Source organism: Chelonia mydas, chromosome 1 (assembly GCF_015237465.2).
Source record: "Chelonia mydas isolate rCheMyd1 chromosome 1, rCheMyd1.pri.v2, whole genome shotgun sequence".
In the NCBI taxonomy this organism is placed as follows: domain Eukaryota; kingdom Metazoa; phylum Chordata; order Testudines; family Cheloniidae; genus Chelonia; species Chelonia mydas.
The window spans coordinates 319,613,000-319,636,188 of NC_057849.1; the positions used below are offsets into that span (position 1 = coordinate 319,613,000).

Consider the following 23,189-nt stretch of genomic DNA (forward strand, 5'->3'; position numbering starts at 1 on the left):
CTGACTCTGAACTTAGTCCAGATTCTTCAAAAGTACAAATAACTGAGCCAGTCCATATGTCTTTTAGAACATTGATTTTAAAATAGTTTCTTAATATAGACATTGCTGTTGTGCATCCACAATGCAAGCTTTGGTTCTACTGGAATGTGTTCTCTTCTTCCGCCAAGATTTCTACACGTTTCCTCTCACGTGTCCTTGAGAAGCCCCAAGCAGGGGATAATAAAAAATTATTTATTTGCTTGGCATATCTGCAAATAATCAGATATAATCACAAGCAGTAATCAACCTACGTTCCAGTAATGAAATAGAAAACAGATTTTTGGGACATAGTGTGGAGTGCCAATTGTCTGTGGCAATAAAAGCTAGTTGGAACAGTGGTTATGTCTTCACTGCAGATAAAAGCGTGTTCTTAACTCGAGTTACCTAGCTAGGGTTACACAGCAGTGACGACATGGCAACTCTGCTTTTAACTCATGTTACCAACTCGAGGGGGACTCTGGGGTTGAACTTGAGCTGCTAACCCAGGTTAAAAGCTGAGGTGCTGTGTCTTCACAGCTGTTTCAATGCAAGTTAGCTAATTCAAGGTATTTGCAGTGAAGACGTAGGCATTGCAAAATAGAGACATTTTCAGTGCTTATTGAGCCAAATTCTTGGAGCTGCCCCCATTTACACCAGGAGAGACTGTAGCCTATTGTTTGGATTTTCATTTTTACATAGCCATCTATGCTTAAAGATTGTTCAAACTGCGCTGTCACATAAATCATCCATTTTTGCTTTTAAGGTTAAACCACCAGCTTTACCAAGGTGTGATGTCTATTTTCAGCAGCAAGGATATGATTTCACTATTGAAAATGGAAATATTGTATTAAACAGGAGCAAGAAACGAAACGTAAGAAAACCGGGGTTGGAACAGGTAAACAGATACTACAGTAATCATTCAACAAAGAATTGCAACAAATGCTGCTAATGTTTAATATTGCAACAAGAGTTTTGGTTTAGGGAATGGATTAAACCACTGGTGACTATGAAATTGGAATTTACAGGCCGGTGTATCAGAATCCTTATGCCAATGGGATACATTAATTCATTAATACATTAATTCAGTTGTTCATATACAATTGGGCTGGATATTTTATAATTCTCTCTCTCTGTCTCTCTCTCTCTCACACGCACACACACACACACACACACACGGACGCACACACACAGTCTTATTTTGCCATGTTTAGTGGACAAGCTGTAGGACAAATTCAGAGATTTGTTTAGAAACAAAAATGTGACAAGGGAAAAAAGTCCATTTTTTTTCCCTCCGAGTAGGGGGCTCATTTTCAACTTCTGAGACTTACATAGATACTTGCATCATACCTATTAGAATCATTGCAATTTAAGCCATTGTCAGCTTTCCCATTATAAACATCTGCAGTCATGGATAATAGACTGCCCAGAAAAATGTGTCTGTGAGTGAACAGCCTGAAATGTCTATTAAACATATTTTAAAATAGATTACAGTTACGTCTAGAAAACAGAGAAAGAAAGAGACGGAGAGAGAGATGACACCTTTATTCACATAAAATTACATTAAAACTATTTTAAAATGTTATAAAATTGCAGTATATAAGCAAAAGGCATGAATAAAATAAAGCAAAACACATTAAGCAAACATTAAACATGGATCACTAAAGCATCATCATGAAGGCTAAGATTTTGTCAAGGATATTTTTAGTAAAAGTCACGGACAGGTCACAGCAAAAAAAAAAAAAAAAAAGAATTCATGGAAGCTGTGACCTGTCCGTGACTTTTATTAAAAATATACCTGACAAAATGAGGATCTGCGGGTCCCCACACCGCCTGAAGTTCAGCTGCTGCAAGGGCTAGGAGCTGCCTGCAGCAGCTGGGGGCTGCGGGGTACCCCTGCAGCTTCAGGGGTCCCCTACTGCCTGTGGGGGCTGGAAGCTGTGGGGTGCCCCCACCTCCCATGTCGGACAGGAGCTGCAGAGCACCCCCAGTGGCGGCGGGCCGGGAGCTGCGGGAGTTCTCCTGCGACAGCCAGGAACTGCAAAATTCCCCAACCAGGAACTGGGGGGTTCCTCCGCCAGTGGCTAAGGGCTCAATTTCCCGCCGCCCATGGGGGTCCTCTGTTGGGGGCTCAGGGATTCCCCCATTGCCCATGGCTGCCAGAGGCTCAGGGGTTGCCCTGCCAGTGGCCGGGGGTTCCCCCACTGCCCGCGGCAGCTGGGAGCTCCAGAGGGGCCGGGGGTACCCCAGAGCTCCCTGCTCCCACTGGAGGCAGGGGACCCTGCAGCTCCCGACCACCGCAGGCTGAAATCATGGAGGTCACTGGAAGTCATGGATTCTGTGACTCCTGTGACCTCCGTGACTAAATCATAGCTTTAATCATCATCGCCAAGTTCACTCAAAATATTGTTAGTACACCAAGTCAGCCAAAAAGTGTCCAAGTTGCAAGTCAATTTGATTACATGTTTTATAATCTGCAGCTGGGCCTTCAGCCAAGAGTACTTCCTAACAGTGAGGTGAGAGGGCCTTCAAACATCTACTAGTCCAAAGGTCTACAGGAGACAGTACAGTTCCATGCCTGACTGAGGGTCTGGCTCCTCATGTTTCCTGTCTAAAACATAATCAACACTGCAATTGAAATCCGTTTCAAGCACAATAGTAGTATCTGGGTCATAGCCAAACATGGCATAGGCAAGTGTCTACAGAAAGGAGACACGATCTCACCCCAGAATAGGGTCATACACAGAAAAAAGATTTAAAAAAATAGTGCCAATTTGTGTATCCACCTGGAGAAGCCGCCCCTGCCTAGTCTCCCTCACAGAGCGGATCTGTGCCCCAGTATCCTGGGAAAAGAGAGCAGCTACCTCAGCAGTGACATTGGAACCATGGCTCAGGAAAGTTTCACTTTTCCAGTCCTTCAACCAGTTCCCCTCGTTATCAGGGTCTGAGTGTGTCTTTTGCAAAAGGACCACATCAGCCCATAGTTGTCTGAGAAATTCGAAGAGTTGTGCCCTTTTATGACCACCCCGGCACCCATTACTATTTAGAGAGCCAAAATTGAGCAGCACCATAGTGACTAGGAGAGTGCCAACAGCAGAGAGAAACAATGGAAAGTGGAAGTACTTTTAACAAAATAAGCCATGGAGAGGCCAGTATATCTTGAACAATCCCTGAATGCTTCCTCACCTTACCCAACAACTTTTTGAGACGGAAATGATTCCTGCAATCAACCAAGGTATCTCTCGAGACAAAGGCGGCTGAGTGAACAAAGCACTGTAAATCAGGAATATAGGCCCAACCTCAACTCGCTGCTTCCCTTTAGTGCAGGGGTGGGCAAACTTTCTGGGCCGAGGGCCACATCTGGCTGGGGAAATTGTATGCAGGGCCAGGGCAGGGAGTTGGGCTGCGGAAGGGAGTGTGGGGTGTGGGAGGGGTGTGGTGTGCAGAAATGGGCTCAGGGCAAAGGATTGGGGCAGAGGAGGGGTGCGGGTTGTATAAGGGGCTCAGGGAAGGGGGTTGGGGTGCAGGAGGGGTGCGAAGTGCAGGATTGGTCTCAGGGCAGGGGATTGGGGTGCAGGGTGTGATGGGGCTCAGGGAAGGGAGTTGGGGTGCAGGGTGCAGCAGGGGGCTCAGGGAAGGGAGTTGGGGTGCAAGGTGCAGGCAGGGGGCTTAGGGCAGGGAGGTGGGGGGTGGGGTGCAGGAGGGTTTCGGGGGGCAGGCTCTGGCCTGGTGCCACTTACCTAAAGCGGTTCTGGGGAGGCAGCAGTGCCGCTCTGGGAAGCGGCCGGAACCACGTCCCTGCACGGCCCCTGGGGGAGGGCGTGGCACAGGGCTCTGAGCGCTGCCTTTGCCACGCCTCCAGGTACCTCCCCCAAAGCTCCCATTGGCCACGGTTCACCGTTCCCAGCCACGGTTCACCGTTCCCAGCCAGTTGGAGCTGCGGGGGGCGGTGCCTGGAGGCAAGGGCAATGCACAGAGCCCTCTGCACCCCCCACCCCCAGGAACGTGGTGCCGGCCGCTTCTGAGTGGCAATCCCGTGGGCCGGATCCAAAGTCCTGAGGGGCCGGATCTGGCCCACAGGCCATAGTTTGCCCACCCCTGCTTTAGTGCTATCCAAAAAGTCACTAATCTCGTTCTCACTGTACCCCCCTTCCTATGTAGCTGACAGACTGGGACATCTGGAACCAGTGAGAAGTCAGAGATCATCATTGTCCTCTTCATCTCCCTCAGACTCAGCCAGCTCAGAAGAACATTGAGCCACCACTGTAACATTCTTATCATTCATGCAGAAGAGAGATTCAGTGGGGGTAGCTGGCATATCTGTTGCCCCAAGAGCGGTAGGCAGTGCATGGGCAGGAACCCCTCAAATGACCAGGGTCACCAGACTAGAAACATTTCATGTTTTCAGTGGTATCAAATATTGTATAATCTATGTGGTGCATTAAAACCAGGTTCGAGAGCTGTTCCAGCTTATTTAGAACCACATAAAACTGGTGGCAGAATGACACAACATGCCCCACATCTGGGTTCTTGCAGCGTAACAGAATCATCCTAACTGCAGAAACTATCTTCCCATAGTGGGAGAGAGCAGATACCAATGTCTTGTTGTGAAGGAAGGGGGGACACTGGAAAAAACTACTTTATTAGCAGGAGTAAACAAGGGAAATACTTGAACAAAAGACTCCTTGACCCAGAGTCCCTACTGTACCAAACGATTCACAAACTGCTCCTGAACCAGGAAAGTCACTATAGATTTGCTCATTCAAGAGGCAGATTTTATATTAGCACAGCAAATAACCTTACCGACGCTCAGCACCACATCCTCTGCAGTGCAGGAGACAGCAGGCACACCCCGAAAACCATGCTTGCAGGTCAAACCACTAAACTCATCTGAAATGAACCCCATGGAGAAGACCACCCACCCACCCCAAGGGAAAAAAAGGAAGAACCAACAACACCCCTGAAACAAAGAAACAGAAAGTAACCAAACAGACTAACAGAAATCCAGCTAAAGCACATAACAGACACAGCCTCACTTCTAGAAGCTCCCACAATCCCCAGACAAAGAGCGAGAGAGGTTTTCTAGGTGTGACTATAACTTTAATTTATATATATGAGTTTTTTTAGGGGACCAAATCTTCAGCATGTTTACAAAATGATGCTGACTAGTTGCAGAAATTAAAAATCTGCACAGCAGAAGCACCTATCTTTGTCCTGTATTTATTGTTCACAGTGTCACTATCTCCTTGCAGGGCTGGGTTCAGTCTGGGAGGAACTCTGCTCTGGACATTGTTTTCAGGGAGCCCACCCCTGGCAAACATGGACAGGTCACATGGACAGGTCCCGGCTTTGCCCGTGTCCTGAATGGCGCCGGATTAAGGTTTACTATCAGCAACATTCCCTTTGCAATGGACTTTGATATCGCTCTTCGTTATGAACCTCAGGTATTTGAATTCAGACTTTTAATTCACCATTAACACTTTCCTAAGAGATGCTGTTCCAGAGCAGGGTCTCTTTCACTTTTAGTAGTAATATGACAAATGAACAAGAGCTTTGGACTGACACATCTGTTTTCAGATGGGGCTGATTTGTACAAAGGTTTGGAGCAAAACTATCAGCTTTATCCTATCATATTTTTGTCCCATAAATAGAAGATATAGGGCCCAAAACCTGCCAGGTGCTTCACAGTGGCCTGTAAGGAGGAAGTAATTATGCATCAACAGGCTCTGATAACCAACCTAGCACTAGGACAAGGGTCTGGCTACCGGACCCACTCGTGTGCCACAGCTGGCTAGTGCGTATGCTCCCACAGGCAGCACATGCTAGCTAGGAGCACACTCTGTCCTTCTGAGAGGGCAGCAATGGGTTTCTCCCCACCCCCTCCACCACCACACACACACGTGTTCCCTGGTCACCTTGAGCCAGTCTGCCTTGTACCCAAGCAGGATTGTGCTGCTTTCTGAAAGCTGGTACCATTCTACTTTGCCCCCTCTCCCCAGCCTTGCTGATCCATGCAGGGCAAGATTTACCCCATAGTGCGACTTCTGAAGCATCTTTAATGATAAGGTGGTTTGAGGAAATAAGAGATTTCCTCCTCTTAAGCTTAATGTTCAAAAAATCCAATATTGTCATTTTAAACTAAAAAGAAAAGAAATATGGCCTTTTCATCTTTTTCAAGGGAGCAGTAACATGCACCCCACACAGCAATGCAAGTAGGACGGTCCGGTCCACTGTACCAGCAAGGTATTTATAGCCAGTACGGTGTACCGGAAAGACACAGGAGGAGCTGGTGGCCCCACACCAGCAGCTTCTGTGGCACAGCTGTCCCACCCACAGCCCCACCCTTTGGCCTTCAACGGAGCTGCGTCTCCTCTGTCTGTACAGCAGCAGCCCCGCCGGAGGACAGGGCTGGGGGGCCACAGCTGGTACGGCTGCAGGAGGAGCTGCCAACGTTCTGCTCCTTTCCCTGCTGGAAGGGGCAATGGGGAAAGGAGCAGAACACTGGCAGCTCCATCCCTGTCCTCCGGCAGGGCTGCTGCTGCTGTATAGACAGAGGAGATGCAGCTCTGTGGAAGGGCAGGGAGTGGGGCTGGGGGATCTGCTCCTTTCCCCACTGCGGTTCCCAGGAGAGCCCTGAACCACAGGGCTCTTCTGGGAACCACAGTGAGGAAAGAAACAGAACCCCCAGGGCTCTCCCGGGAACCGCAACGGGGAAAGGAGCAGAATGTGGGGCCTCCGGGCAGCCCCACGCAGGCAGCTCCTCTGGCACAGCTGTACCACTGCCAGCCCCACCCCCCAAGCCCTGTCCTCCGGTGGGGCTGCTGCTGTACAGACGGAGGAGACACAGCTGCCTGGAAGGTAGGGTTGCCAACTTTCTAATTCCAGAAAACCGAACACCCTTGCCCCGCCCTCTGTCCCGCCCACTTCCCCGCCCTTCCCTGAGGCCCCACCCCTACCGCACCCTTCCCAAGTCCCTGCCCGCTGCTCATTCCATCACTCCATGAGGGGGATGGTGGTGTGGGGGCTTGGGGAGGGAGGCAGTGAGGGGGATGGAGGTGCAGGGGGTGGGACGGGGAGGGGTGCAGGGCTCGGGGGGAGGAGTTGCCTAGAGTCCGGGGCTGCTGGGGCCAGTGGCGGACTCAGGGGTGGCGCTGCTGGGGCAGAGGTGGTGTTGTTGGGCCGGGCCTTCTCCCGACTCCCCAAGCTGGCTGGGCCGGGCTGGGTGCTGGGTTTGTCTCGTTCTCCTCCCCTCTCCTCCAGCAGCCCCATTCCCAGTGCTCGGAGATGGGGATACATACCTTGAACTCCTGGGTGCCAGCGATGGGGCAACAGACTGGTTCACCGCAGGGCACACGCCAGAGCTCAAGCCCAGCCACAGGAGAAGCATGAGAAGGAGAAGAGGGCTGGCAGCAGTGGGAGAGGTGTGCGCCATGACCCCTCAACAGCCGCTTGCTGAGTGCTGGCAAGTCGAGCTAGTTCGTCCCCTGCCCTGACCCGGCCAATGGGAGTTGTGCCTGCAGGCGGAGGGCGGGGCAGCACGCGGACCCCCCTGGCCACCCCTAAGCCTAGGAGCCGGACATGCTGGCTTCTTCCCAGGAGCCACATAGCGCAGAGGCTAGCAGGGAGCCTGCCAGCCCCACTGCGCAGCGCTGCCAACCGGACAGTCAATGGCCTGGTCAGCAGTGCTGATTGGAACTGCCAGGATCCCTTTTCAACCACGTGTTCCAGTTGAAAAACAGGTACATGGTCATCCTAGTGGAAGGACAAGGGGCGGGGCTGGGGGCTGTAGAACTGTGCTGGGGGAGCTGCTGGCGTGCGGCTGCCCAGCGGCCCCATGTTCTTCTCCTTTCCCCACTGCGGTTCCGAAGTCTCCAGCGCAGCAGAAAGAGGACAGAGCTCCGCCCCCGCCCAGGTAACGTGGGATGGATCAAGGGGAGGGAACGGGGAGAGCGTGGGGGCCCTGGACTGGGGGTGGGGCAGGGAAGAGTCACATGGAGGGTCACGTGGGGAGGTCACATGCCCCCTCCCCCTTAACTGATGCCCCCCCCATACCAGTAAGAAATGGATTCTACTTGCACCACTGACCCGACATGATCCCCCTGCACCACATACCATTGTCATTCATAAAATAAAACAGAACCAGAACTGGGGAATATTTTCTGGGCAGCCTCACCCTCCAGAATTCCTGATCTGTGTCCCCTGATTTGACTTCATCTTGTGCCTATATATTTGACACATGAAAAATGCATAATCATTTTAGATATGATTAAACAGTTGGCAATTATTCCTATAAACCACATATGTGGTCTACATGGCCCAGTAGAACATCCCTTTTTCCTTCACTTCTCAGATATTTACAGTAACAACACCATTCAGGTTATCAGTTATGACTGTTATACTTTAGACAGTTTACTAATCTATGTAAAGGTCCACTCCTGTCATTCTGAGTCAGGCAAAACTCCCATTGATTTAGAGTGCAAGAATCAGCTCTGAATGAATCTGTGATTTTGAATTGTGCTGCTATGATATAAATTTTTCCAGGTAAAGATTTAGGCAATACATTTAGAATTTTAAGAATCTCATTACAAAGTTATTTCAGTTCATTTTTACTTACTAGCAATTTGAGCAAAGTTATGTGCTGAATACTGTATTATAACCTCTTGGGACATATCCTTAACTGGTGTAAATGGGCACAGCTCCACTGACTTTGTTGGAACGATACCCATTTACATCAGTTCAAGATCTGACCCTCCATTTCGAACTTATTTGGATTATACTAACCATTGTTTTTCTCCTGCACTTTTCAGTAAAGAACATTCTAAAAAACATCATGTAATGAACAAAAGGGAACTTGGTGGTTATTACTGCAATATGTTATAATTTAGTTTGGCTCTCAGTAACATTGGCAGGTTGATGTGCATGTGAGAGAGAATTTTTCGGGTATTTTTTGAAAACAATCACAACTTTCTTCCCAAATGTGTAGTCTTTAGAAGACTGGATAGGAAGTATTGCAGTCAACCCCTCTGGTGCTTTGACAAGTGATCGCTGCAGAAACAAGGCACTTCTGCAAGAGCCACACACATTGGCTCTGCCAGCTACAAAGAGGTCAGGATGTTGTTACCTTCTTTACAACTCTAAATATTCAGTGTTCAATGCTCTTCTCGAAGGTGTTTTGTAGCAAAGGGACAAATGCATGGGAAAGTGAGAATATGAATGGAACATACTCAGAATTAGAACAGGGCTTGTGGCCTTTCGCATTGCTGCTACACCAAAGAACCGGGCAGCAGTAGGATGCAATCTGAGGGCCTGATGCAGCAGTCCTGATTTAGGCAAAACTCCACATAAGTCAAAGGTTTGCCTGAGTAAGGAATGCAGGCCCAGCTCCTGACAGCAACCCTTTTGGCTACTGGACCAATAACTCGACACAATGTTGGTCATTAGAACCTACCTCATTAAAGAGATGAAATATTGGCCAAGAGACCCCAAGGATGTCCCTGGCTTCGCCTATTTTCAGAACTGCCTTAAAGTTTTTAACTTGCACTTCCATAGCTAAAAGAAGGAAACAGCTTCAGTTTAATGTCTCAGCCAAAGAATGGTAGGAAGTGCACAAATGTGAATAACGAGTTACAGACTCCACAAATATCCTCAGAATGACCAGGTGGACATTGCTCATGACAGATCCAGGACTGGGATACTAGCAAGAAATAGAATGTTTTTAAAAGTTCATCATCTTAAAAATCACTCTACAGTGATCATTACAGTGAACGAATGGTTGCCACTTATTTCAATGAAATTAAGCCATCAAATGGATTATTTATTATTTATATTATTGTCACACATAGGAGCCCCAGTCAATTGCACCCTCCTCCATCTCAAACTCCCACACAGGATGTAGTCCCTCCCGATCATGTGTGTGTAACTCCTGTTGCGGTTTAATGACAAGACAGCACAAAGCTTTAAGCAAGCAAGCAAGCTGGTTTGCCAACGGACTGGTCCTGTTAGCTTTTTATTTATTTATTTATTTATTGTGCATTATATTTTTTAATAGATAAAAGGAATATACTGGTTTTGTTTAATATTTTTGTTTACTAATTTTTATTTATTGCATTTTTTGCTTTTGGGCCTTGAGCCCAGGTTTGGGAGGCTTTCCACGGTTCATGTTATTTGGGCAAGATTTCCAGGTTCATGCCCTTGAGAGGAGCTGTGTGTGCACTGCTCCTACACAACACTCCGGGTGTGCCCTGAATGTTGCCAGTGCATGAACCTTGTATGAATCCTACAAACTCCCATTGATAATAGGGCATGTGAACACAGAAGACTTATCCAAATCTTTATTTACATCCTTTATATATTTTCTTAAGCAAATACTTTATACCTATTAACTCTCTGATAAAGGAATATTGACTCCTATATTCATTCCTTCTAAACAGAGTTGCACTTCTACATACTCCTTTCTGCTTAGACCCAGGAGTAGAGTATTTTGTAGATGTTTATTTATCGCAGCCTTCTGCCTCTGATCCAAAGACTATATCATACATCTTGATTGATTCAGTAAGTAATCCTGTTACATATTTCTTTTTAATAATATTTATCCCTGTTTCACGCTCCTTGACAGAGGCATATTCAAAAATATTTTGTGAACAGACTTTAGAACTCTTATTTTAACCATTTAAAATAAAATTTTATCCAAAAAAATCAGAAAAGCATGCCTGTGGTTACACCAATTTGTACTGGGTGTACATATTTTCATGTTCAAATACAGATTTGTATTTGTGTACTAAGTTCTGTGTCTGAATATTATAACTGTGTGTCCAGTCACAGTATTTGCACACGTTACTAGCCAGTTGGTTGTATAATTGATCATTTGTTCGTTTACTGATGATGTGCAATCATTAGTAGGGTAAATGCACACAGGCCTTTGGGCACAGCTTCTCTACAAAATCTAAGCTAATATGTGTGATCCTCATGGAAAATCTTGGATATATGTAGAGATGGATCCTGGAGTTTGGATCTAAATCTAGATCTGAATTTTCCCAGAAGTGTTCATATTTGAGTTTTGGAATGGTTCATTGCAGAGCTGGGAGTCACACTTGAAATTCATATCCAAACATTTCCCAAGTTTAAAGGAAGTTTTGGAGGGGGATATTTGGTTTGTGCTCATTTCCAGATAAAATTTTAAAATAGTTTAACATCAGTTTCTCTGGTAATCTTCGTAAAACTGAGTTTGATGGGCGGGGGAAGGGGGGAGAGTGAACAAGTTTGGACTTCAATTCTTCAAATTACTTTTCTCTCTCTCAAGAATGCATGTAAAAATCGTGGCCAAATTCTGCCTGTAGATTCACAAATGCAGCTGCTGCTGACTTCATCAGCAGTTCTGTACATACATCATTCTGAGGACGTACCATAATTTGGTTTTCTATATATATAATGCAGACTCATTTATCTCAAAATCTAGGGCAACACCCAAAACCTTAGAATAAATGGGGATTTGGGTGATGGAACAGTAAGATGGAAGGTCTAGAAATGGCTGAGCTCAGGGTTTCCAACCGTGAAGCGCAGAGTTGAAGTAGCAGAGTTTGGTAAACTACAGTTTTCTGAACGCCCTTTCCTTTCTTTGTCAACTCCAAAGCTTGGACTTATTCCCAGAATCAGTTCTGCGGAGAACCTGTGCAGTCAAAAAGATCTAGATGAGTACCAGCAGTATCAATGTGTCGAAATTGCTTCAGAAGTTGGACCTCATATTCTACCTGAAGTATGTGCAAGGCTCACAGTTAGCATGTCTGCTCGTATTCACAATGGAGCAGTTCGTAAGTATCTGTACTAACAGCATGGTATAGACACTTCCACTGAAGGCTCACTTTACATCAGTGGTTCTCAAACTTTTGTATTGGTGGCCCCTTTCACACAGAAAGACTCTGAGTGCGACCCACCTTATAAATTAAAAACAATTTTTTTTAATATTTAACACCATTATAAATGCTGGAGGCGAAGTGTGGTTTGAGTGTGGAGGCTGACAGCTTGCAACCCGCCCCCATGTAATAACCACCCAATCCCTTGTGGGGTCACGACACCTAGTTTGAGAACCCCTGCTTTACATGCTCTTGATAGAATATTGTTATAGGTGCACTATAACTGCGTAGATATAAATAGTTAATAAATACAGTGCCAATAGATGGCACTCCAGAGCATGTTGCATAGTTTCCTGGATTTTGTAGGATTAATAAAACTTGTCGTGCACTTCAAATGGCTTCCTCTGGCAGCTGTTTGCATCAGCACTGTTTGTTTGCATGATCAGAGCCTAGGATTGGTGCTGGAAAAACATAGCACGACTGCCATCCTTTCACCCATACTGCCCTGTCCTACTGTGGCAGGAGCCAAAAGACTCAGAGAAATTTGAGCTGAAACAGTGATTCCTAATCTGGTGGCTGCTAGCAAGTGCTGCAAAAATACCCACAAGTCATACTTAACCTGGCTTGCTCAGTATGCTGAAAAATATTGTGTGTCCTTCAAACAAATGTCTTATTGCTTAGAATGAGCAACCCAGTTCAGATAAAATAGGCTCAAAATATGACCCTTTCTTCAATCTAAACCAGAAAGTATTTCTGCCATTTGAAAAATTCATTGCCACTCTGTGAGTGGCTGTGCACATGCATTTGTGCATGCGTATCTGTGAAAGAAAGCAAGAGATTAATTCTCACACATAGAGCTAGTTGCATAATGGGGAAAACATTCACAAGTAATTTGTACACAACTGACAGAAAAAAAAATCATCAAATAAATTATCTGCTACATATTATTCCACCATCTATAGTGCAGGTTAAATTATGAGGGAAAAATCGTTGCATCCCATAAAATAAGCATTGCAGCTAGGGCCTACAAATGCTATTATGGCTAACAAAAATGTGAACGTTCATCCGGTACATTACTTGCAACAAATAATTCAATCATGTCTAATTATACAACTCTTCTCTTCCTGGTGGTAACCAGGACAGAAAGCAGAATTACCACAAGTGACGTAATTATCAAGGTATTTCCATTTTTTATTTTTTTGCTGAAACATGATGATTTGTGATTTGCTCTTACCACCTCCATTAGTTGATGATGTCTGTAAGTGGATTTGTGAGCAGGTTCAAAGTCCAAACATTAGCAAACCTCTCTTCAAAAGTATTAGCTAGAGCTAGACCTTAACCAAACACCTCAGACTTTGAGCATATTTATATCTGGATCCAAATTTGGCAACATCCTGAACTTTACAGATCCAGATTAGAACTTTAAGGCTCATGTTGATGACTGGTCAAATAGTTCAAAGCACATAATTTGGTGGCAGATAAACCCCTGGTTCTCAGGACTCAGACTCTGCTTTGTTCTCTTAGCACATCTCTGGTAACTCTAAGTATAAAACCTGCTAAGGAGGGGAAAAGCATGAAAATAGTTAACTTCATTTTTCATTATATTTTTTTTTTATATAGCGTGTGTATGACTTTTTCTTGCCAACAGCATGCAAGTGCCATCCACATGGGTCCCTGAGCTCCAGCTGCAGTCAACTTGGAGGCCAGTGTCAATGTAAACCTAATGTTGCGGGCCGCTGTTGTGACAGATGTTCTGCAGGAAGTTTTGGTTTTGGTTTCCATGGATGTTACTGTAAGTAGTAAACAGTGAACATTAAACAGTGGTTCATATAAAAGCAAACTGAATCTTTACCCATTCCTCCAAGTGAACCTCATTTGAGATTCAAAGAGCACAATTAGCTTTCCTCCCAACCCCCACTTCCATATGACTCTGCGCTTCCTGGCTCCCACTGGCAATGGAAATGGAAGTGCTGAAAAAAGAATTGCTCTGATGGTAATTCCAGCCTGATTGGAAACAGACAATTCCAGAAGGCTTATTAGAAGGCTCTTCTGGTGTGATTCACAACCCACTTGTGCAGGCCAAAGAGGTTCAGATAAGCTAATGCACACCAACTTTCTGGGATTTCCAACCACTGATGTGCATGAACCTACAGTGATAAAATCAAAAATGTTACGCCTACAGCCCCTGCTGCACATCTAAGTGAAGCCACATCTCAGTCTTATGGCCTCAGATGGTGACCAGTTTCAGGAAAATACATTTAGAATTTAACTGATCCTTAACATGGCATCTGCTTTTTCTTGTGTTTATCTAGCATGTGAGTGCCATCCTCAAGGCTCAGTGAGCACTATGTGTGATCAGCTGACAGGACAGTGTTCATGCCGCCGAGAGGTTGATGGTCGATGCTGCAATCGGTGCCTGGCTGGGTATTTTGGGTTTCCCAACTGTCGTCCGTGTCCATGTAATGGCTACACAGAGCTTTGTGACCCAGTGACTGGTGCATGTCTTAGCTGCAGTGGGTTTACAGCTGGAAGTAGGTGTGAAAGGTATGCAAGGGCTGTCATCTAGAAAGTGTCTGAATGGTAGTGGATAGTTTGATATGCATCTCTGGGTGTGAGGCAGTGCCATGTCAAACCTTCAGAGCTGGGTAGCCAGAGAGTTGCAGTTGCTGGCCGAGGGCCCAGCTCTGAAGGCAGCAGCGGAAAAGTAAGGGTGGCAATACCATACCATGTCATGGTGCTGCTGGCGTCAATGCTGCCTTCAGAGCTGGCCTCTCATCCAGCAGCCACCGCCCTCCGGCAGTCCAGCTCTGAAGGCAGCGCTGCCGTCAGCAGCAGCCCAGAAGTAAGGGTGGCAATACTGCAACCCTCCTGCAATAACCTTGCGATTCCCGCACAACCTTCTTTTGGGTCAGGACCCCTACAGTTACAACACTGTGAAATTTCAGATTTAAATATCTGAAATCATGAAATTTAAAATTTTAAAAATCCAATGACCATGAAATTGACCAAAATGAACCGTGAATTTGGTAGGGCCCTACCTATGAGGTTCTGTGTGCTACCTGCAGGGACCTGAGCATCTTTACTCCACTGAATTCAAGGGACCTCTAGAGACCGCAGCACCTGGTAGGAGGCATTCAGCACCTCACAGAATTGACCCCTCAGTCAATGATGCATGTGAAAGGTCCTGCATATATCTTAGAATTGTGAATCTTACCAATTATTAAAGGAAATTTTCCAAAACAATAATAATTCTCAATACTTGTTCTCTTACTTTGTGTTTGCAATAATCTTTGAGGCGCCTAAATGAACAGTTCTCTGTCTACTGGTTTATAGCTTTTCCATATGAATGACAAATTATTTCCCCCATATGTTTCTAATGGGGCTGGAAATCGTTCTTCTTTTTGTCTGTTCTTGCAGCAACAGAAGTGATGTCAGTACAGCTTTGGTACAGTAATAGGGCTGGATGGCTGATTAGTTTAGTTTGGCTGAGTCATCTCCTCTCATTCAGTTTAAGGAGAACTTCCTTTTGCATTCTATGGGGAGTTCTTCTAGAAAATGGTTTAGACAATATGAACCTTAGGCTATGTTTTGAGTTCTGCTGGCCGACTAGCTGTCTTAGAAGTAGTAGAGCAAAAATATGGTGGGTCCTTTATAAATAACAGTTACTCAATGCATCAGAGATCGTGTGGGAAATTTAAAATACATACATTTAGAAAATTTTACATTACCAATTAGATTAAAAGGGTCTCTGAGGAGGTGGATGATTGAGCCAGAACTATTTGGCAATGCCCCTTGAACATAAAATGAATAATTTGCTCCACGTTTGGGGAATACAGCAGTGTCTCTAATTCCTTTAATCTCTTCAAGCCTGGACACTTCTGTACCAAATAATGGGAGTGGCATTATATTAAGTGCTGTCATATTTTAAAACATGGACTTGAATGAACCAAGCTATTGGCATGGACTGAGAGGTATATCTGTCACGAGGATAGTTTAACGTGTCTCTGTGGTGACTGTTTTGACAGGTGTGTTGATGGTTATTATGGAAATCCTCTCACAAGAGAGCCTTGTCGCCCATGTATGTGTCCAGAGACCCCTGAAAGCAATAGATATTTTGCACATTCCTGTTACCAGGATCCTCACACTTTGCAATTAGTCTGCAATTGTCATGAGGGCTACTCAGGTATGAAACATATTGTTTAATTTTCAGCATATTACAGTTCTTAAGGGAAGATTGAAAAATTACAACTAATTCCTACCCATCTGCTCAGTGACAGAGTGGAATAATGAAAATAAGGTACATAAATAAGGCTAGTGTCTGGTTTATTGGGACAAAGGGGGAAATCATGTAGTAGCTGATCGTCCAGCGAAAGCAACAGTACTACAAAATTAACGTTCCAACAAGGAACTAAGGAAACCAGAAGAAACCCAAGAAAACTGGACTCAGTGAAGCAAATTAATCTATTTTTACTTTCACTTATTACTGATTAAACCTGTTGTCTGTCCTTCTATTAACTCCTTATGCATTAAAGCTCAGATTTGAGAAAGTGTGCTCCAAGATCGGCCGCTCAATCTGAGACTCTTAGGGCAGATCCTCAACTCGTGTAAATTGTCATAGCTCCATTGAAGTCAATAGAGCTACCATAGTTTATACTACCTGAGGATCTACCCCTTCAGACCCCATTTTCAGTGGTGCTGCCCAATGGGAGTTGCAGGTGCTCATCCTCTCGGAACTAAACAAGCCCTGGATACCCAAAAACTGAGGCACCCAAAGACTAAGTAGTGAACTGTTTTGAAAATGTTGGTTTAAAATGCTGCCCCATAAGAGAAAAGCTCTTTATACGTGAGTTTTGATCTGATCTCTCAATCACTGCAGAGTTTTTTCTTACTTCGAACTATTGTTTTGCAACTGGGTGGTTTTGTTCTGGGTTATTTTACATGTTGCTGTTTTGGTGGCAACTTGACTCTATTTCTTAGTGTCAAATTAGTCTTAATCTCCAGGGGGGAAATGAAAGTGCTTTTCCACTGCTTTGTCCATCAGAATGAAACCAGCTTATTTTTGTGAGATAGAAAAAATTACCTTAAATGAACGCTTAAAACAGAAAATAAAGTTAGCTGGTGTTTCTATCCAAAGATCCTCAGGAAAAACATAGTTGATACTTTTTCTTTCACCAGCTATTCCTAAAGGAGAAGCAGTCAGGTAGAAATGGCAGTGCTAGCTTTATTTCCTATTTGTAGCATGTATTTAAGACAAAACCTTTTGTTCTCAAAATATGCTGCCAACTTCCGACATAGTATCCACCTTTACTTAGTCAAAACTAAATAGCAAGACATGCAAACATTGTGTCAAATTCCATAATCTTTATTCAGGCCAAATGCCCTTTGCAGGCCTGATTAAACCCTGAAGGATTGTACTTGTTCTGACCAGTACTTATCCAGGGGACTTCTGCCATGAATAATTACTGCGGATCTGGTCGTACCTCAAAGATCTGCACTCAGTGAGAGATCTCCACAGTTAGTCACCTGTCTGGCAATATCCCACTTCCTAAGAGCCTGTGAAAGGCTCTGGAGACTGTTATGGACCAGGACCAGGGAGCGGACAGGTGTTGGTTGGGACTGAGCCAGCCAGAGGTGAAGTGGAGTCACACTGGCCCCCAACCAGCCCATTAAGATTTCTGAGATAAAGTAATGTAGCCTCTTGGGCAGCTGCAAGTAGGAGGGGCCCTGGAACTCCATTGCAGCTGTAATGCCAGGGTGAGGAGGCCCAGAGCCAATAAAGAAACAGAGCCTATATGAGGATGGCCCTGGCTAAGTCACTCAGGAGCTGGAAGGATCATGGGGATCTGTTGGGTTCTGGGACAGATCTGTGGCTCATGCCATGAGTGTGGAAACCCCCTAGCTTCCCATTGGGTGTTTGGGGGGAAATCTCCTCAAAAAGATTCCTTCAGAATTTTCCAACTCCTAAAACCACTCTCGCAGGGATTTCCTTGGTAAGAGATGTTGTGGGGGAGGAGGGAGGGAAAGGGCTGCACATTTCCAGCCTCTGGCCAATGTGGTACATATAATCTTAACCTACTGTACAACTAAAATGCAACAATGTCCAACTGGATGATATAAGGTTACTTGGGAAACTTGCATCTAAATCTAGGTTATCACAGGCGGTAGGAATTGTCAAACAGTTTTGTCAAAAAATGATTTCACTTGTGTTCCTAGCACTCAGCAATTGATTTTACCTTCCTTTCTGGCAGGCAATCGGTGTGATGAGTGCTCCAGTGGGTTCTATGGGAATCCAGGAAGACCAGGGGCTCAGTGTTTGCCATGTTCCTGCAATAATAATATCGATGTGATAGATCCAGGATCCTGTAACAAGGTTACAGGAGAATGCTTAAAATGTTTATACAACACACATGGACCAAACTGCCAGTTCTGCAAACCAGGTTACTTTGGGTCAGCACTTCTTCAGAACTGCAGAAGTAAGTAAACAATTCAATTGCAAGTAGATATTATCACCAAGAACTAAGATCTGCCTTAAACAAATCATGGTGCACAGAGGGGTTGGTTTTTACAGGGCTAATAAGACACATGATGGAAACTGGACAATTTATGTAATACTATCTTCAAAGTGCTGAACAAAGACTCATTAATTATGCCTGCACTGCCAGTTAAATTGCCATTCCTAGTCATTCTTCAAGAATTCCTCCCAGGGTATATGGCTCATGTGAGAGAGTCCACTATGAAATGAGATGCAGTACAGTACTATGCTCTAAGAAAAGAAGCAAAAACTTGTTCCCTTCACAGAGAAACAAAAATTAAAGGTATTAAAATGCATTTTTAACATTCTCTTATTTTACCCAATATAATAACTGGCATTCTCTTTCCAGGGTGTACTTGCAATTTTTCAGGTGTGAACCCAGCAATATGTCCACCTGGAAATGGAGTTTGCCTGTGCAACCGAATGACTGGAGTATGCCCTTGCTTACCTAATGTAATAGGTTCTACCTGTGACCAGTGTGCTTCTGGCTACTGGAACATGTCTAATGGAATAGGATGTCAGTTCTGTGACTGTAACCCAAGAACCTCTCAAAGTAACCAGTGCAATCAGGCAAGATAACGACTCTGCTAGATGGGAGATGTAATGTTTGAAGTTACAGGGACATTTTGAAAGAATCTCTCATAAATTATCAAAATCTTTTGTTTTTCTCATTGTTAGTAACAATTTCTTAGAAGTTTGAAGCTGTCACAAATTGATTTATCTTTTTTTTTTGTTTGGGTGCATCATACAATACATGCTGTTTTGTTATGGAGGGTTTGCTCATGAACAATGAGCTCTTTGCATTCATGTATTTTCTTGAAATGGAGCACTGAAGCATTTTGTGTGGAAATGGCACACACAGATTATACACCTTTATAATAAGGGGGAAGGGGGAAGAATTAGTCAAGTGTGTAAGGGGAAAGAATTAGTCAAATTTTGAACCCAACAGGCAACCTCGACCGTGTCCTTTTAAGTATTTGTTTGCACGTGGTAGTAACTGAAGTCATGTTGTAGCCACGTTGGTCCCAGGGTATTAGAGAGACAGGCTGGTTGAGGTAATATTTTTGACAGAGGTGTTAATGGGCCACTTCACTTTGAATGGTCTCTCACGATATGTTAACTACTTGTGCTAAACAATCCATTCCACCTCGCATTTTGCATCTGAAGAAGTGGATTTTTACCCATGAAAGCTTATGCCCAAATAAATCTGTTAAGTCTTTAAGGTGCCACTGTACTCCTTCTTGCATTTTGCTGTGACACTGGGAGGACCTTTCCCAGAAGCTGGTCCAATAAAAGATATTGCCTCACTCACCTTGTCTCTCAAACTGAAGTCATGTCATTGGTTTATATCTTATCATGAAATGAGTTGTGTTTTATCATATTTAATCTATATGTACTTCATAGGGCTCAGGGGAGTCTGGAAAAATCCAAAGTTTTTCTAAGGCTGAATCTTTGGTTGAAATTCTGATCCCCCCTTTGAAATCAGTAGGAGTTTGGCCACTGACTTCCACGGCAATGGGATCTTATCCCATAGTTCTAACAAAAAGAATTTCAGATTTATTTTATGAGTGTTTTCTGTTTGTTTGTTCTTTAGTTTAATTGTTGGAATTGTAATTTTTCCTAGTCAAATTAGATCTTAACCTTTCAAAAGTTAGTACAGATTTCACCAGTTAATTTCACCAGGTTAATTTTATTGTTTTAATTGTTTTAATTCCAAAATATGTTTTCTGGGACAATTTGCATAGTGTAACCTTGAGATTCTAAGTTACAGTTCATGTATCCCGAAACTGGGATCTAAAGATCAGTAGTTTAGCCTGGAAGGAATAAGCATTTGATGAAGCAAATTTTCTATATACAACAGAAAAACCCTGCCTTAGATGAGCTGAAAATAGCCAGGGGATAGCTGAGTTTAGGAGCGTCTACCATTTATCTTCTCAGAGGTCAATAATGAGGTCTGGAACATGTGAAATCCTTCATCTCAGTAAACTAAGGGCATTTCCATGCACCCATTTTGCTTTCACTTCCATCTGTGTGATTTCCCAACTTTTAATCATATGTCACTAAGCAGCTGGAGCATGGTAATATTTTTTGGGAGGTTTGAGCCAATCCTGTAACTCATTCTGTTTTTTAAAAAAGCATGAGAACAATCCCACTACATCCTTTGTGCAGCTGTATGTCATAAATCACAGAGGAAAAAAATGTATCTATTGAATTAAATGTTTATTCAGTTGGCTCGTGCTATTTCTTCCAAATCATATTCCTGAGACAAGGGGGGGTGAGATAATATCTTTTATTGGACCAGCTTCTGTTTACCACACTCACTTTGTGTCTCGAATATCCTGGGACCGACACAGCTACAGCAACACTGCATACATAATCATATTGCTGGCAGTTGTTTACTGAAGGCTGTCTTTGCAGGTCACAGGCCAATGTCCATGCAAACTAGGCTACAGTGGAAGACATTGTGATGAATGTGAGGAAAATTACTTTGGCGATCCACGGATGCATTGTATTCGTAAGTATTATTAGGGGGGATGTACTGTATCAGAAATCACAATATTTTCTGTAAATGTTAGACCTTCATCTGAATATAATAGACAAGACATACAAATAGAGAAATAGTTTTGATTTAGCTTTTTTTCTGTAATATGGATTAAAAACCATTACATAATATTTACTATGTTTGTCACCTGTAAGGTTATCATAGAATCATGGAAATTAGAGTTAGAAAAGACCTGTTAGATCACCAAGTCCATGTCTTTGCAACTCCAGCATTGTTCTCTATGGTACATTTTACAGCATTTGATTAGTCTAGTTTAAATGACCCATGAGATGTGGCATTTAGCCGTTCTCTAAGGAGATTATTGCCCAGCCTGACAGATCTCACTGTTAGATAATAATTGTATATAATTGTGCATAAAAGAAACCTGTCGTACAATGGTTCGTAAAATTTTTCCCACTATAAACCCATCTTAGTGAATTATTTCTGTCCAGGATCCCAGACAGCATGGAGGACACAATTTTGTAGAGCAAAATGGCGTCCTCCATGCATTGTGACCTCACACACTGTACATGTGAGGTCATACTGTGAGGAGCAAAATGGTGTCCTCTACACAGTAGGGGTTGCCACAACCCCATCCGCTGATGATGCAACCCCATTGGAGTCACGACCCACAGTTTGGGAACCACTGGTATAGCAATTATTTGTATAAAAACTGTGTTTTGCTTATTGTAATCAACATGGCAATAGTGTTTAGGACTAACTCCCTTAGGTGCCTTGAAAATCCTAGCCTAAATGGTCCAATACCAATATGTCAATAAATGGCAAAAAAATGTTTATTTGTATTGAATTGCATTATCTTTCATGTTTTACCCCTATAACTTAACTAACAACTAAAAGAAGCAATGTCATGTTCCTGCCTCCCACTGTAGCATGTACATGTAACCAGGAAGGAACTCGCAAACCCAAGTGCGACAAAGATACTGGAGCTTGCAACTGCCGCATTGGTGTCACTGGAAAGCTCTGTGATCAGTGTGGTCGAGGCTTCAAACAAGAATTTCCCATATGCTCTCGGTGTCACCTTTGTTTTGATCAGTGGGATAATGAAATTACTACCCTATCTCAAACTGTTCAGGGGTTCATGAGATTTGCTGCAAATCTAGAAGATAAAAGAGACACAATGCCCAGCTGTGATATCCGCTTCAAAGGCTTAGAAGATAAGATTTCTGAAATAGAAAGAATTTTAAAAACTCCTGTTCTTTCATTGGAGACATTCTTAAACATCAAGGATTTTCATGACTACATTCGGTAATATTTTTTCGTGTAGAACAAAAGGGCATTATAAATGTCACTGAATTGGAAAAGCAATCTTCCACTCTACTTTAATAGTTGTGCAATGTATTTATAGTTCTGTTTGTGATCACCATGCAGATGCTGGATTGTCAATTAATGATCCTAAATCATCAATAGATTTATTATTGTGTATCCTATTAACAGCTCAAATCCTCAGCTGCATCACAGCATTGTTGGATGCAGTTGAGGAGAGGGAGGGGCCAAGTTGGCTATAAAACACTTTTTCACTTCCCTGAACCCAAGGTCAGCTTCAGGCTGGTCCATCCCACCAGCATAATTTAGAAGAACCGCAGGTCTGCTCTGAACTGTGCCCAGCTGGAGATTCAAGCAGTTCCAAACTTTAGGTGCTCAGAGAAACTGAACTTCCAGCTGACCAAAATCCTTTAAGATGCCCACAAAGACTGCAATAGCCGTAAGAGCCTTTCAGTGGGCAAATACAAGCACCCCAGAGTCCTGGATTGCTTGTGCCTGAGACACCAGGCTTGTCTACACTTACAGCGCTGCAGTGGCACCGCTGCACTGTTGCAGCTGCATCGCTGTAGTACTTAGTGAAGATGCTACCTTCACCAATTGGAGGGCTTCTCCCATCTGCATAGGTACTCCACCTCCCTGAGAGGCAGTAGCTGCGTCGACAGGAGAAGCCCTCCCGTCGACATAGTGCTGTCTACACCAGGAATTAGGTTGATATAACTACGTCGCTCAGGCCCGTGGATTTTCCACACTCTTGGGCAATGTAGTTATACCGACATATGTTTGTAATGTAGACCAGGGCACAGACTTGCACATAATTCAAGTGCATGTATAAATCATGCCTCTGCCGTACACTTTCCCTGAAAAGCAGGGAGGTCTCTATACTCACAAGGGAGTCAGTATCTGAAGCTACATATAATAAATACATAGATTAATAACTGACTAATGTACAAGAGCATCACCGTATCAG

General features: G+C 44.0%; 1 protein-coding gene across 1 annotated transcript in view; it reads left to right on the forward strand.

Annotated features, from left to right (window-relative positions):
- Positions 1-23,189, forward strand: part of LAMB4 (laminin subunit beta 4) — a 74,731-nt gene that overhangs the window by 33,514 nt on the left and 18,028 nt on the right. The window contains exons 14-24 of the mRNA XM_043547133.1: positions 5,268-5,459; positions 8,999-9,120; positions 10,446-10,566; positions 11,645-11,822; positions 13,513-13,656; positions 14,177-14,408; positions 15,890-16,047; positions 18,113-18,337; positions 18,746-18,966; positions 20,815-20,911; positions 21,829-22,204. Of these exons, the coding sequence (XP_043403068.1) occupies positions 5,268-5,459; positions 8,999-9,120; positions 10,446-10,566; positions 11,645-11,822; positions 13,513-13,656; positions 14,177-14,408; positions 15,890-16,047; positions 18,113-18,337; positions 18,746-18,966; positions 20,815-20,911; positions 21,829-22,204 (2,066 nt within the window). The remainder of the gene's footprint in view (positions 1-5,267; positions 5,460-8,998; positions 9,121-10,445; positions 10,567-11,644; positions 11,823-13,512; positions 13,657-14,176; positions 14,409-15,889; positions 16,048-18,112; positions 18,338-18,745; positions 18,967-20,814; positions 20,912-21,828; positions 22,205-23,189) is intronic.